Source organism: Leopardus geoffroyi (genome assembly GCF_018350155.1).
Source record: "Leopardus geoffroyi isolate Oge1 chromosome C3 unlocalized genomic scaffold, O.geoffroyi_Oge1_pat1.0 chrC3_random_Un_scaffold_41, whole genome shotgun sequence".
Taxonomy (NCBI): domain Eukaryota; kingdom Metazoa; phylum Chordata; class Mammalia; order Carnivora; family Felidae; genus Leopardus; species Leopardus geoffroyi.
In genome coordinates this window covers 230,171-243,411 of record NW_025543556.1, presented here as the reverse complement: position 1 = coordinate 243,411, position 13,241 = coordinate 230,171, and the positions used below count along the sequence as shown (strand labels likewise).

The 13,241-nt window shown below is 39.7% G+C and overlaps 1 protein-coding gene across 1 annotated transcript in view; it reads right to left on the bottom strand.

Annotated features, from left to right (window-relative positions):
- Window positions 1–13,241, bottom strand: part of LOC123595659 (ankyrin repeat domain-containing protein 26-like) — a gene marked incomplete at its 3' end in the record, with an annotated part of 196,793 nt that overhangs the window by 72,404 nt on the left and 111,148 nt on the right. The window contains exons 14-16 of the mRNA XM_045473343.1: window positions 8,502–8,631; window positions 8,130–8,191; window positions 2,234–2,400 (exon numbers count right to left, since the gene is read on the bottom strand). Coding sequence (XP_045329299.1) covers window positions 2,234–2,400; window positions 8,130–8,191; window positions 8,502–8,631 — 359 coding nt within the window. The remainder of the gene's footprint in view (window positions 1–2,233; window positions 2,401–8,129; window positions 8,192–8,501; window positions 8,632–13,241) is intronic.

The following is a 13,241-nucleotide window of genomic DNA, read 5'->3' as shown; positions in this document are numbered from 1 at the left end:
TATTATTGCTGTAGTCTTCAATTGTTACATACTGATTAGGTAGTATTTTTGTAATATTTGGAAGTCTTAAAAATTGCATATATGTAACACTAGGTTTTTTGTTTGTTTGTTTGTTTTGTTTTGTTTTGCTTTTTTAAAATGCCAGACCAAGGTACAAAATAACTCACAAAATTATACACTGAGAAGACTCCTTAATTTTTTCTAGATATATATAAGCTGATTACCATTTTTCTCATGCTTAGAAAGAACACAGAAAAACGAAGTTTCAAGGGCAGTATTTCGTGCTCGATAAAAATTATTAAACTCTAAGAGCACCTGGGTGGCCCAGTCTACAAAGCATCCAACTCTTGATTTCAGCTCAGGACATGATCTCTAGGTTCTCTAGCTTCGAGCTCTGCACTGACAGCATGGAGCCTCCTTGGGATTCTCCTTCTCCCTCTCTCTTTGCTCCTCCCCCACTCATGTGTGCATTCTCTCTCTCTCTCTCTCTCTCTCTCTCAAAACAAACAAACATTTTTAAAACGTCACCCAACTCTAGGATATTTTATACTATCCAAAGTAATGAGTCATATTAAAATTTTATAAACAGAAGTAAAAGGGGTTGGGAATGCAGAAAATAGTCCTACTTTGTAAACTGAATTGTCACAAATTGTATAACATGAAGGCGCTGTTGAAAAATTTGGTGTGGTTCATGTTGAAATATATTCTCTAAAAAGGCAGGATAATGGCATGCAAGCAAGGCACCTTTATAAAAACGATTCATTGCATTACCAGCATCTTGGTTTATAGCACAGGGGCCATGAAATGTTTATATAGAATATGAGACATGTTGCCACATGAATCCTCTTGGCAATAATCAGATTAAGTTGAGGGTCCAACATTGGAGCACTCATGCACTGGGAAACAAAACCAAAAATCTAATAACTAGCAATTTTGTTGGTAGACTGCCAGTGTAGCAGGGAACTTCCGTTTGCAATTCAGTAGATATTAAAAGTATTCTAACAAAATGTGCACAAGACATGACGTCAAACCAAACCAAATGCTTTAAATATACTTTGTTAAACCATCAGTACACATAGACCTAAATTCATTTTTTAAAATGGTCACATACTCCATTACTTTATAGAAGTGAAACGTTACTTCCTTATTAATGAATGGATATTTAGCCTATCTCTGGGGTCCCTAAGTGGCTCAGTCTGGTGAGCATCTGACTGTTGATGTTGGCTCAGGTCATGATCTTGTGGTCGTGAGATTGAGCCCCGTGTTGGCCTCTGCACTGTTAATGTGGAGTCTGCTTGGGATTCTCTCTCTCTCTCCCTCTCTGTCTCTGCTCCCCCTCAATGCTTGGGCTCCCGAGTGTGCACATTCTCTGTCTGTCTCTCAAAATAAGTCAATAAACATTTAGACTATCTCCAAATGTTTGATATGGGAATGCTATAATAAATATCCTTCACATATACATGTCACATATATATATATATATATATATATATATATATATATGTAACCTTAACATATCTGTCCTATTTTGTATATGTAATAATATATAATAAATGCCCTTATAGTGTGTGTGTGTGTGTGTGTGTGTGTGTGTTTGCACGTGCAGGCGCACGCGCTTGCTTATAGAAGTCACGTATTTCAGAAGGACCCATTCCTGGCAATGAAACCATTGGAATAAAGAGATGACCTACCTGAAATATTTTTCTCACGTTATATTATTTATTTTTGACAGTGACAGAGACAGATCACAAACAGGGGAGGGGCAGAGAAAGAGGGAGACACAGAATCTGAAGCAGGCTCCAGGCTCTGAGATATTAGCACAGAGCCTGACACAAGGCTCAAGCTCGTGAAGTGCAAGATCATGACCTGAGCCAAAGTTGGATGCTTACCCAACTGTGCCACCCAGGTGCCCCAACATATTTGAAATTTTGAAATACACTGCTAAATCACCATTCAGAAAGGAGTTACCAATTTCATCCAACCACAGTGTCTAAGAATGTCATTTTCCTCACATTTCCTAACTTTGGTTATTTTATTTAATAAAATATTTATCACTATGACTGCAAAAAATGGTATCTCATTGGTATTTACATTTTTCTCATTAGCACGTAGGATGAAATATCTCCACGAAAAATACGAAATTTGTTCATCATGAAGATTAGCTCAAACTAGAAAAGACTGTTGCATAGGAAAATAACAATTACCTACTATTTAAATATTGCTATAGGCTTACCTATCAGACTCTTTATTTTCTGTAATAGGCAATTGATGGTTATCAGTTTTTCCATTCTGTCTTTGTGGAATTAATCCAGCAGCCGCAGCATCATGTATGTTTTCTGATACTTCCATGTCACTTCCTCTGTGCTTCTTTTTTTCTTCAACCTTTAATGGAACTTGATACTAAAGGTAATTGTTACTTTAGTCAATAAAAAGAAGTTTTTTTTCATTAACTTTATCAGTTGACACTTAGTTTATCATAAATTCAATGGAGGAAAATATTTTGTGTTTACTTTATCATTACAAGTAATAGTAATTTTTATAAACTCTCCTTCATTTCTGATGGAATTTAAAAAAGCAGAAGTTACCAAATTTTCTAAAAGGGCTTTCTTAATTTTGTACTCTTATTCATATCCACACTTTGCTACTGAGAATTCCCCACCCACCCCACCCCATCTGACCAAGAGATACAAAGAAATGAAAAGACAAGAGACAAAATGTGTCCTTTTCTTTCCTTACCACCTGAGTTTTACACAACAGCCAGATTTAAAACATGTGACATGGAGGTGCTCCTGTAACAAAACCAGGAAGCTTTCCTCTTTCTGCACGGAGCTATTCCTTCCCTGACTGCCTTTTACAATTCTTTTTCTTTTGGATCCTAAGGTTCTCAAAAAAAAGTGACAGTGTCCCCTAAAATTTATGAACCAAAGTTTGCCACAACACAAAAGGAACAAAGTGAAACAGACGTTAGGGTGGAATTCTGGGAAATTAGTAATGCTCTCCGAATCTCACATTCAATAACCATAAAACTTTATAGGGACAGGGTATAAAAGTAATGATCACCTTTAATCCCATTTGCTACTGATAATGCGAGTAAAACTCAAAAAGGTTAAATGATTTGTCCCAAGTTCCTAAAGTGGCATTCCCTAGCATTTTATGGCACCAAAAAGACGATACAATTCTTGAATGCTGAATCAGAGAAATGACCACAAATTCATTAAATTAGTCAGATGCATGAAAAGTGTGACTTTCGCACAGTAAATTAATACCTTGATAGGGGACGAGGAGATTAGCTACTTATTCTTTTAAAGGAGGGTATCTCTAGATTTTGTCTATTTCTAATGTCCACATATCTCAAAACTCAGTTTTCTCCCTTGGAGTTAAATACTGAAGGTTCGCTGAAGGTTTATGCTACCTACATGGTAAAAATCATACAGGCCAAGAGGTATCATACTCTATTGAACATAAAGTGAAGGTTTGACTCAACAGAAACATCTGAGAATGAGATTAAAAAATATGAAAAAAGGGGTGATAATACAAATAGCTGTTATTAAGCCTACCTCAAAGGGGTCATGTTGAAATTGTAAGTTCCAAGATTGTGAATAAAGCAGACAAGACTGCCTATTTTTGTGGGGAATAAGCTTAGGAATTCCCTGAGCCTGCACTGATGGGTTAACCAGGCATAGAAAATTACAAAGCCATAGGATGCTCACACCCAAGTTTGAGTAAACAATATTAGGTATCTAGGTATAGAGAGGGCGGGGCAAAGGCTCCAAGACCAAGGTGTGAGAGGTAAACAAGATTAGATATTCAGGAGGACACACTCCCCAATTTAGTACTATGGCAGAAAGCTGCTTTCACAGGAAGGAAGGACCAAATGAGGTAAACAGGTAAATAGGGCTATAGGCTGTAGGCTGCAGGGTGAAGATGCCCAGAGGGGAGCTAATTAGCAAAAGAATGTTGCCTTGTGGATCCTGAGGTAGCATCTGTCTTCTCCCCTAGACTAGCTAAGATAAACAGAGAAGCTGCCTCAGGTCAGCTGTTAACAACCATCTGCCAGGCGCCAGGATTTTGTTTTACATTGACCCTAACCCCTAACACCCTATATCTTGAAACCCCCTTTCCCTCATGCCCATGAGTTCATGTTCACAGATTGATTGTCTCTTTGTGCACGTCCATCACCATGTTTGGAAGCCTTCTGATCCTATTAAAAACAGAGCAAGGACCCTTAATCCGGGCTCGTGTGTTCTCCGGAACATTAGCTGTCTCTCCCATTGTAATCCTGCATCCCGCTGCTGTCTTGCTAGACAAGCAAGAACCCTAGACCCAGAGTCTACAGACACATACTGAAGCAATAAGTAGATTGCTTTAGCTGGGAACATGTGTTTATATTCCTTCTCTTAGTTATTACTTCTTTCTCATTTTATTGTTTATGGAAATGCAATTTATATTTAAGCCAATATATTAAAAAACAAAAACCTGGAGATTATTATGGTTTTTAAGCAGTTTCTTTATGGTTATTCTGGTTCATGAGTTCACATGGTACTTATATAGCTAAGTTAGTTTCCCAGTTCATATACTACTTGGAAGACTGACACAGAAACTTTAAGGAAAACAAACCATAAGAATGTTTCCCTGAACTCCTTTTTGTTAGATAGCAGAAATAATCTATTTCCAGACACAATTACTTATTTAGACAATTCCATTGTATGCACACTCTTGTTCTTTTGAGTGGAGAATCAGAATGGATCAGATAGTTGCTAAAGCGAAAAAACAAGAGTAACAGCAAGGCGGACCTCCTTCTCTTTTGGAGGTTGAACTTTCTCTCTTTCCAAAGACAGGAACTCTACTTGTGACATGCCTATCTCATTCTTAAACCTTTGCATATCTTGACGTAATTCTTCACTCAGATGTACTTAAGATGCTGGAAAACTAGGTGCTGAAGAAGAACTCACAATTTGTAATTCAGAATCAATACTTTTATAGTTATGAGTACTGTCATTATCTGCATATAATGGCTTCTGGAAAAAAGTCTTGTACTGGTTTTGTTTTCTCATGTTTGTGACAGCAGAAATATCATGCCTTTTTTGTTTGAACCATGTGTTTCATCACATCGCAGCAGGCAAGCCACAAATCAAAAAGGCTCTCTGAATCACTAGACTGAGGTCTAATTTACAATCGGTGGTCGTGCTCGCTTTGGCAGCACATATACAATTGGTGGTATTTTGGTCCATATTTTTTGCCATTTGCATGTCAAACTCTCTTGGCCTTCTTTCACTTAAAATGTAACTAGTGGGTTCTTTGCTTTTTTATTTTCTATATCATTTTTAAAATCCTCATTGTTGTTAAAAAGATGCTCAATGTCTGGTTTGTTCTCATTTTCATAGTCTGATTTACTTTCTTTCTTTCTTTAATGTGAAATTTATTGTCAAATTGGTTTCCATACAACACCCAGTGTTCATCCCAACAGGTGCCCTCCTCAATGCCCATTACACAGCATCCCCTCCCTCCCATCCCCCATCAATGATCAATTTATCCTCAGTTTGTAAGAGTCTCTTATGGTTTGGCTCTCTCCCTCTCAAAGGTTTTTTTTTTTGTTTGTTTGTTTTTTTCATTTCGCCTCCCCCATGGTCTTCTGTTAAGTTTCTCAGGATCCACAAAAGAGTGAAAACATATGGTATCTGTCTTTCTCTGTATTACTTATTTCACTTAGCATCACACTCTCCTGTTCCATCCACGTTGCTACAAAAGGCCATATTTCATTCTTTCTCATGGCCAAGTAGCATTCCATTGTGTATATAAAGCACAATTGCTTTATCCATTTGTCAGGTGATGGACATTTAGACTCTTTCCATAAATTTGGCGATTGTTGAAAGTGCTGCTATAAACATTGGGGTACAAGTGCCCCTACGCATCAACACTCCTGTATCCCTTGGGTAAATTCCTAGCAGTGCTATTGCTGGGTCATAGGGTAGGTCTATTTTTCATTTTTTGAGGAACCTCCACACTGTTTTCCAGAGTGGCTGCACCAGTTTGCATTCCCACCAAGAGTGCAAGAGGGTTCTTGTTTCTCCACATCCTCCCCAGCATCCATAGTCTCCTGGTTTGGTCATGTAGCCACTCTTGACTGGTGTGAGGTGGTATCTCAGTGTGGTTTTGATTTATATATCCAGGATGATTTGCTTTCATTTAAAGAAAGCTTAGAAGATGACTGGCAAGCATATTCTGGGGACCCAGGTATGAATGAGAGAGAATGACATTTTCAAGACTAGGCTCTTTTTGTTTAGGAAATGCCTGAAATTCTACCGAGACAGACACTCCAAATGCATCTTCTTCCTCACAGTCAAGCACAGTATTTGTCCAATTCGAAGGTATTTCCTTTCAGTTGGTTCCTCCTTAGAGTGAACCCGTGGTGGTTCTTCTTCAAGATGAGTAGGAATGCTGTATTGTTAACAAATTTCACCAAACTTTCAGCTTTCACTCACTGGTGATGAGTTTTAAGCTATTTTTCCAGTCTAATTTGCCTTATTTGATCCACATTTACTCAAAGTTTTGCATAGAAGCATGTCTTAAATATAGAGATATATCATGCTCCCTATCACATTCCTTATTCATTGCTGGTCCTTGAGTCATTTTTTGCAGTTGCAAAAATGGGTGGTTAATTTCCTTGTTTTGATTTTCACATGTCTTTTCGGGCAGGATACATGTTTGTAAAAACACCTTGTCCTTAAGTAATCAAGTACGGACAAAGAAAAATGAGAAAATAATTACAATTGTACTGTTAACTTTCTTCATCTATGTTTAGCTGTTCCCAAGTCACTGGATTGTAACTTCCTGTAAGAAGTGAAAACTAACTTGCCTTAGCCTAAGACAGAAGAAAAATATGAACTCATAAACTTAAGCTTGTCAGTTTTGGGAACTAAACAATTCATTAGATGTTAAATCGACCAAATAATAAGTTAGATGATTTTTAATGTTTAAGGTTTATCCTTAAAAGCTATTTAGCTTACCATCCCTTATAATGAGCACTAAAGTGCATTTGAGTACTTTTTAAGGATTAATAACTAGAGAATTAGAAATCTTTAAATTATTAGCAGCCAAATCAATTAATATCAAAGAGAAAAAATATGCTTGCAGTGTGAATCGGCTTAAGATTCTCTCTCTCACCCTGCCCTCACCTACCCACGTACTCTGTACTCACTCTCTCTCTCAAAACAAAGAATTAATAGAAAAAGAAACCATAAAGAACAGAAAATACATTTACAGAATGGTACTCTATTTATTGAAAAATATCTGTGTGTAAGTGGACTCCCACAGTACAAACTCACCTGGTTCAAGGGTCAACTGTATACCTATATGATGTATCCCCTAAGAGATTACCAGAACTTAACATAGTGCCAAGTTAGAAAATCAAAAACCCATTCCTAATTTCTCATTCTTTTCTGGACCCTATGACCATTTTATTGGCATTCAGACATCTTCACATTTAAAACAAATATTCTTGGGGGGCCTGGGTGACTTAGTCGATTAAGCGCCCAACTTTGGCTCAGCTCATGTTCTCACAGTTCATGAGTTCAAATCCTGCATTGGGCTCCTTGCTCTCAGTGCAGAGCTGCTTCGGATCGTCTGTCCCCCCACCCCACTCTCAACAATAAACAAACATTCACCAAAGTATCCTCAATAGTTAGTAAGTCACTAAAAGCCACTGTGATCATTTTGTCTTCTGTTTCTATAGCACCCTTTACAAGTTACAAAACGTTGCCACATTTGTTCATTATGCATAACCAAGAGATGGGTATTGGTGCCATTTTTAGGAACGAGGTCATTGACCTTGAGGCAAGTTTTCCAAGATCCCACAGCTAGGAAGCGACGGACCCAAGATGCTAGCATGTCTTTGATTTCAAATACAGCGCTTGTAGCATTATGCAGCAGCTACCTGGGCCTAAGAGATCAGGACTTTTTTACCTCCTTCCCTAGTTGTCACCTTAGAATAGGTCATCATTACTTTACTTATATTACTACAAGTATGACTGCGATGTTATTTTAATCATTCAAAAGGCAAAGTCAACGCATCTCTTGGATGTTTTAACATCACTCCATGCCTATACTTAAAAATAAGAAGAAGACAGTACCTCAGGAAGAGAAGGTGGTTCTACATCTCCCTCTTCTCCTAATTTTAATGCTGACATGATATCTACAGAATAGGGTCACAGATAAATTAATGAAAACATGTGTTACTATGAATTTTAAACACACACACAAGTCTATCTGCATTCATGAATATTTCAATAAAATAAAAGCAATAGCAGAAAAGATGTTCAGGGGGTTCACGATTTTCCGGAAGTAAAAGGGGGTAGTACTTGGGATACTTCTAAAGAAAGATAGCAACAGAAAAATACCTTCACGAAAAAAGGATAATATATTTGGATCTACATACTTCCAGATTTTTTTTCATACTAGCATTTAATCATAGAAAAACAACTCACAGAGATTCACTAGCTTACCACTTCTGTAATTTTTATGCACTCCACCAGCAGAAGTCAAACTGTCATTAACTGCTTGCTCTGGCTTCACATTTTCAATAATACCAACACCATCTTCATTTGCTTCCATTGCTGCCTTTGAAGTTCCTTCCTAGAAAAACAGCACAAAACAAAAACCCAACTTCAGAAAAATATCACATTGATTCATTTGGTCACGCACTCACCCACTCAAAAAGACAAGCACATACTGTATCTGTCAAGTCATAGCCACGATCTGGGGAAGAGCTGGAAATATAAATAAAAGACAGAGTCTGTTCTATATGCTAGTAGCAGTAGAGATGCATGAAAACAGGTAAGGACAGAAAAATAACATCCACTAGTTCTGCAAGGGAAGCGAATAACGTACAGTGAATGCACAAAGGAGAAAAGACTTACATTTGGGAAGCTCAGCAAACGCTGGGAAGATAGGGCTGTATCTTAAAAGACACACAAAGTGCACAGGGAGGGTGTGAAGGGCATTCTATAATGGCAAAAGAATCAAGTATGAAATAATATAATAAGTGACAACACCTATGCAATATGGCAAAACTGGAACAGAGTTCTTGGGAATGGGATAGATAGACAGATATTACTAGAACATCAGGACGAAACCAAAAAAGAAAAAAAAAGAGCAGTATTATGCTAGCACGTGAATTTTCCCCTTCAGGTAATGGGGATCCATTGAATAAGCAGAGGAATGACATCGTCACAAGTATATTTTAGAAAGGTCACTCTGGCAGCAATGTAGGATGAATGTAAAGGAAGCAAAACCAGAAGAGTACTGCAAAATTATAGTTGAGCGAGTGAATTACATGAATAACATATGAAAAATGGTAAGCAGGTACAAAATATCGAATGTGGTGAGTGGCTGGATGCGGTGATTTCAGGGAAGTTCGGAGTCCAGGACGTTTCCTGTTCCAGGGCTGCTATTTATTAGGCTAGGGAATACAAATGACAGAGCAGATTAAAAAGAGTCAGGGAAGAGAAAAGGAAATGGGTCAGAAACAATGTGTTTAAACTAAGGCATATTAAATTAAAAGTACCCAGGGGACTTCCAAAGAAAATGTTAGGGCCGCCTGAATGCCTCATTCAGTTAGCAACTGACCCTTGATTTTGGCTCAGGTCATGATCTTGCAGTTCATGGGTTCAAGCCCCACATCTGGTTTTGCACTGACAGTGCAGGGTCTGCTTGGGATTTTCTCTCTCTCCCTCTGTCTCTTTTCCCCTCCCCACTTAAGCTCTCTCTGTCTCTCTCTACAAATAATAAATGAATAAACTTTAAAAAAAGGAAAAAAAAGGAAATTCAGATCAATACATTTCCTGTAAGAAAAGCCCATCATAAATATTTATAAAACATATTAAACTGATATAATAATGCAAACCTACACAGAAGTATAAAATTGTGAAAAGGAAAATAAAAGGAGGCGGGAGGAGGAAAGATGGCAGAGGAGAGTTATCAGAATTTCCCTTGACCCTCAAACACAACAGTATTGAGGTCACAACACTTGGAATACCAGGAATACAGGCTGCAGAGGGACAGAAAAATCTCCACAATTGCAAAGACAAAGCATGGCAGGACAGAAGGGTGTGTATGCGGATTGGGAGAAATAAATTGGTCCACACAGGCATGGAGTGGGGGAAGCCCTTTGGTGGAGAAACGAAAGGAAGGTAGAGAGAGAGGCTGTGGGAAGTGCATTTGGATATGAGAAAACCTGTCCGGAACACAGACCAAGGAGAGGTCCAGAGAGCCAATTCTACTTTGCAAAACAGCCTTAGAAGCTAAAACACAGATTTTCAAGGTTGCCAGACTTTCTCTAGAAAAGAGCTGACACCTCCCATGCCTGGTGGGGAGGGAGCCGCCCCTAGGCTCTCAGTGAAACACTGAGAGAGAACACCTTGAGTATGGTGTAAAGGGGAGGTATTGCCCTGCCCAAGGGAAAAAGACTCTGCAGGCATGAGCCAGAGGCCCTTTGTCAACTGGGCACAGTGGTCCAACTCCAAAAGCAGGTCTGAGTAAAGCGGGATCCTATAGGGTTTTGAATCCCAGCTCAGTGCTCAGGGAGCACAAGAGAATTTGCAGCAAGGCAAGCCGGGCCCCCAGGATATTCTGTGAGGACGACCTAAACAGTGAGCTTTGAGACACCTCGTGTGGGCAGGAGAGATTGGGGTGTCGCCATTTCTCTCTCCATGACCAACATCGTGGGGATTCAGGGAATGGACAGTGAGCCTCAGTGGAGGCAGGCCCATTACACAAAACCCTGCCTCTTTGTGCCTCATAACTGCTCTCTTTTGGAGTGAGACTGACACTGATGGGACCAGACAGCCCCTCCCGTAGACCAGCACAACCACCTGTCACAGACACCAGTGGACAACTCTCCTCGGGTTTTCTAACTTTGTTTGTTCGTTCTCATTTGAATTACTATTCTTTTTATCTTTTTCTTCTCTACCTTAATGTTTACTTCTTTATTTTGAGAGAGAAAGTGAGTGATCAAGCAGGAGAGGTGCAGACAGAGGGAAGGAGAAAGAATCCAAGCAAGATCATGCTCTCACTGCAGAGCCTGATGGGGGTTAAGAACCCACATACAGCAAAACGTGACGTGAGCCAAATTCAAGAGTCAGACGCTTCACCAACTGACCCACCCAGGTGCACATCTTTTCTTTCCTTTGCTTTCCCTTTCTTCTCTTTTCCCTTTTTCCTCTTTCTATCTCCTCTTTCCTCGTCTCCCTTTGGAAACAGCCGAGTAGTCTCGAGTTGACGTGGGTCAAAGCTAATTATATATCTACATTTATCTATATATCTTAATATATACCTATATATCTATACATAGATACATATAGATATATCTATATATTTTTTTTCCTTTGCTCCTCTGTTCTGGTTCTTTGTGTGTTGGATTGCGCATTTTCTCTATACTTTTCTAGATCTCCTTCTTGATTTTCCTCCCTCTCTTTCTGGATTAAGCCCTATAGCTCCTTTGAGTCACTGCCTGGTCTTTTTTTCCACTCCACTCATTTCTCTTTTCGTTTGGGCTAAGGATACTTCACCCCCTTCTTCTCCTTCTTTCCAGGATTACTTCAACCAACAAATCAAAGCACACCTGGTGGAAGGCCCAAACCGCCACTCCAAGTAGCGAGAACAGTAGCCAAAGACACACCGAAAGAGTGCACACAACTCACTCCAAAAAACAGTTGTTCAACTGCCAGGCCCTGGACAGTGTAGGAGCTCTCTTTAATATAGTAGTACTCGCAGGTGTGGGACACAGAACAAGCTTTTAACACACATAAAGGGCAGGAATCTAGCCAAAACGACGAAATCGAAGAATTCTCCTCAAAAAAAAATTCCGGGAAGAAAGGACAGCCAGAGAAGGGCTCAAAAGAGACAGAAACAATATATGTGAGCACATTTTTGGAATGACACTCATAAGACGCATAGTTGCGCTTGAAACCACGCACAGAAGACAGCAGACAATCTACTGCTTCAGAGATCAAGGACCTAAGGAATCGTCACGATGAACGCGGAAAATGAAATGGTGTAAAGGAGATACAAAGTAAACTAGATGCAGTGACAGCAAGGACGGGAGAAGCAGCAGACAGAATCGGTGAAACAGAAGATCCAATGGTGGACAAAGATGAAGCAGAGAAAGGAAAGGAAGGAAATGACTAGATCACAAGGCAGGTACTAGAGACCGACGTGATTCGGTGAGATGAAATATTAGCCACATCCTACGAGTCCCAGAAGAAGAAGAGTGAGAGAACACCTTAAAGCTGAGAGCTTCCCTCATCTGGAGAAGGAAACGGGCATCCAAGTCCTGGCGGCACAGAGAATTCCTTTCCAAATCAACAAACCCAGGTCAACACCACGACATGCCATAGCGAAACTGGAAAACTACAAAGATAAGGAGAGGATTCTGAAAGCAGCTAGGGACAAACGGGTCTTATTCGACACGGGAAGACACATAAGGGTAGCAGCAGACCTGTCCAAAGAACCTTGGCAGGGCAGAAGGGAGGGGTAGGAAATGGTCAATGTGCTGAATGGGAACATCTGCGGTGAAGAATCCCTTCCCCGGCAAGGCTGTCATTCAGAATAGAGAGAGAGAGAAAGGCTTTCCCAGACACACAAACCCTAATGGAGTTCATGACCACGAAACCAGCCCTGCAGGAGACCCTAAGGGGCGACTCTGTGAGTGGAAAGCAGCAGAGACTACAAAGAACCAGAGGCCTCACCAAAAGCATGAAACCTTCAGATAACACAATGACACTAAATCCACATCTTTAACTAATCACTCTGAATGTGAATGGACTCAATGCCCCAATCAAAAGACACAGGGAATCAGAATGGGTAAAACACAAAACAAAACCAAAGAACAAGATCCTTCTACATGTTGTCAACAAGAAACTGATTTTAGACCCCAGGACACCTCCAGATTCAAAGTGAAGGTATGGGGAACCACCTGTCATGCTCCTAGAAGTCAAAAGAAAGCTGGAGTCGCCACACTTCCTCCAGAAAGACGAGATTTTAAACCAGAGACCGTAGTAACAGATTCTGAAGGGCATTGGATCATAATTAAGGGGTCTATCCATCAAGAGGAGCTAACACTTGCAAATGTTTATGGCCCCAAAGTGAAACGCCCACACATATGAATCGATTAATCACAAACATGATTAAATGTATACATACAAACACCATGATTGTAGACGAGTTTAAGACGCCACTCATGGCAA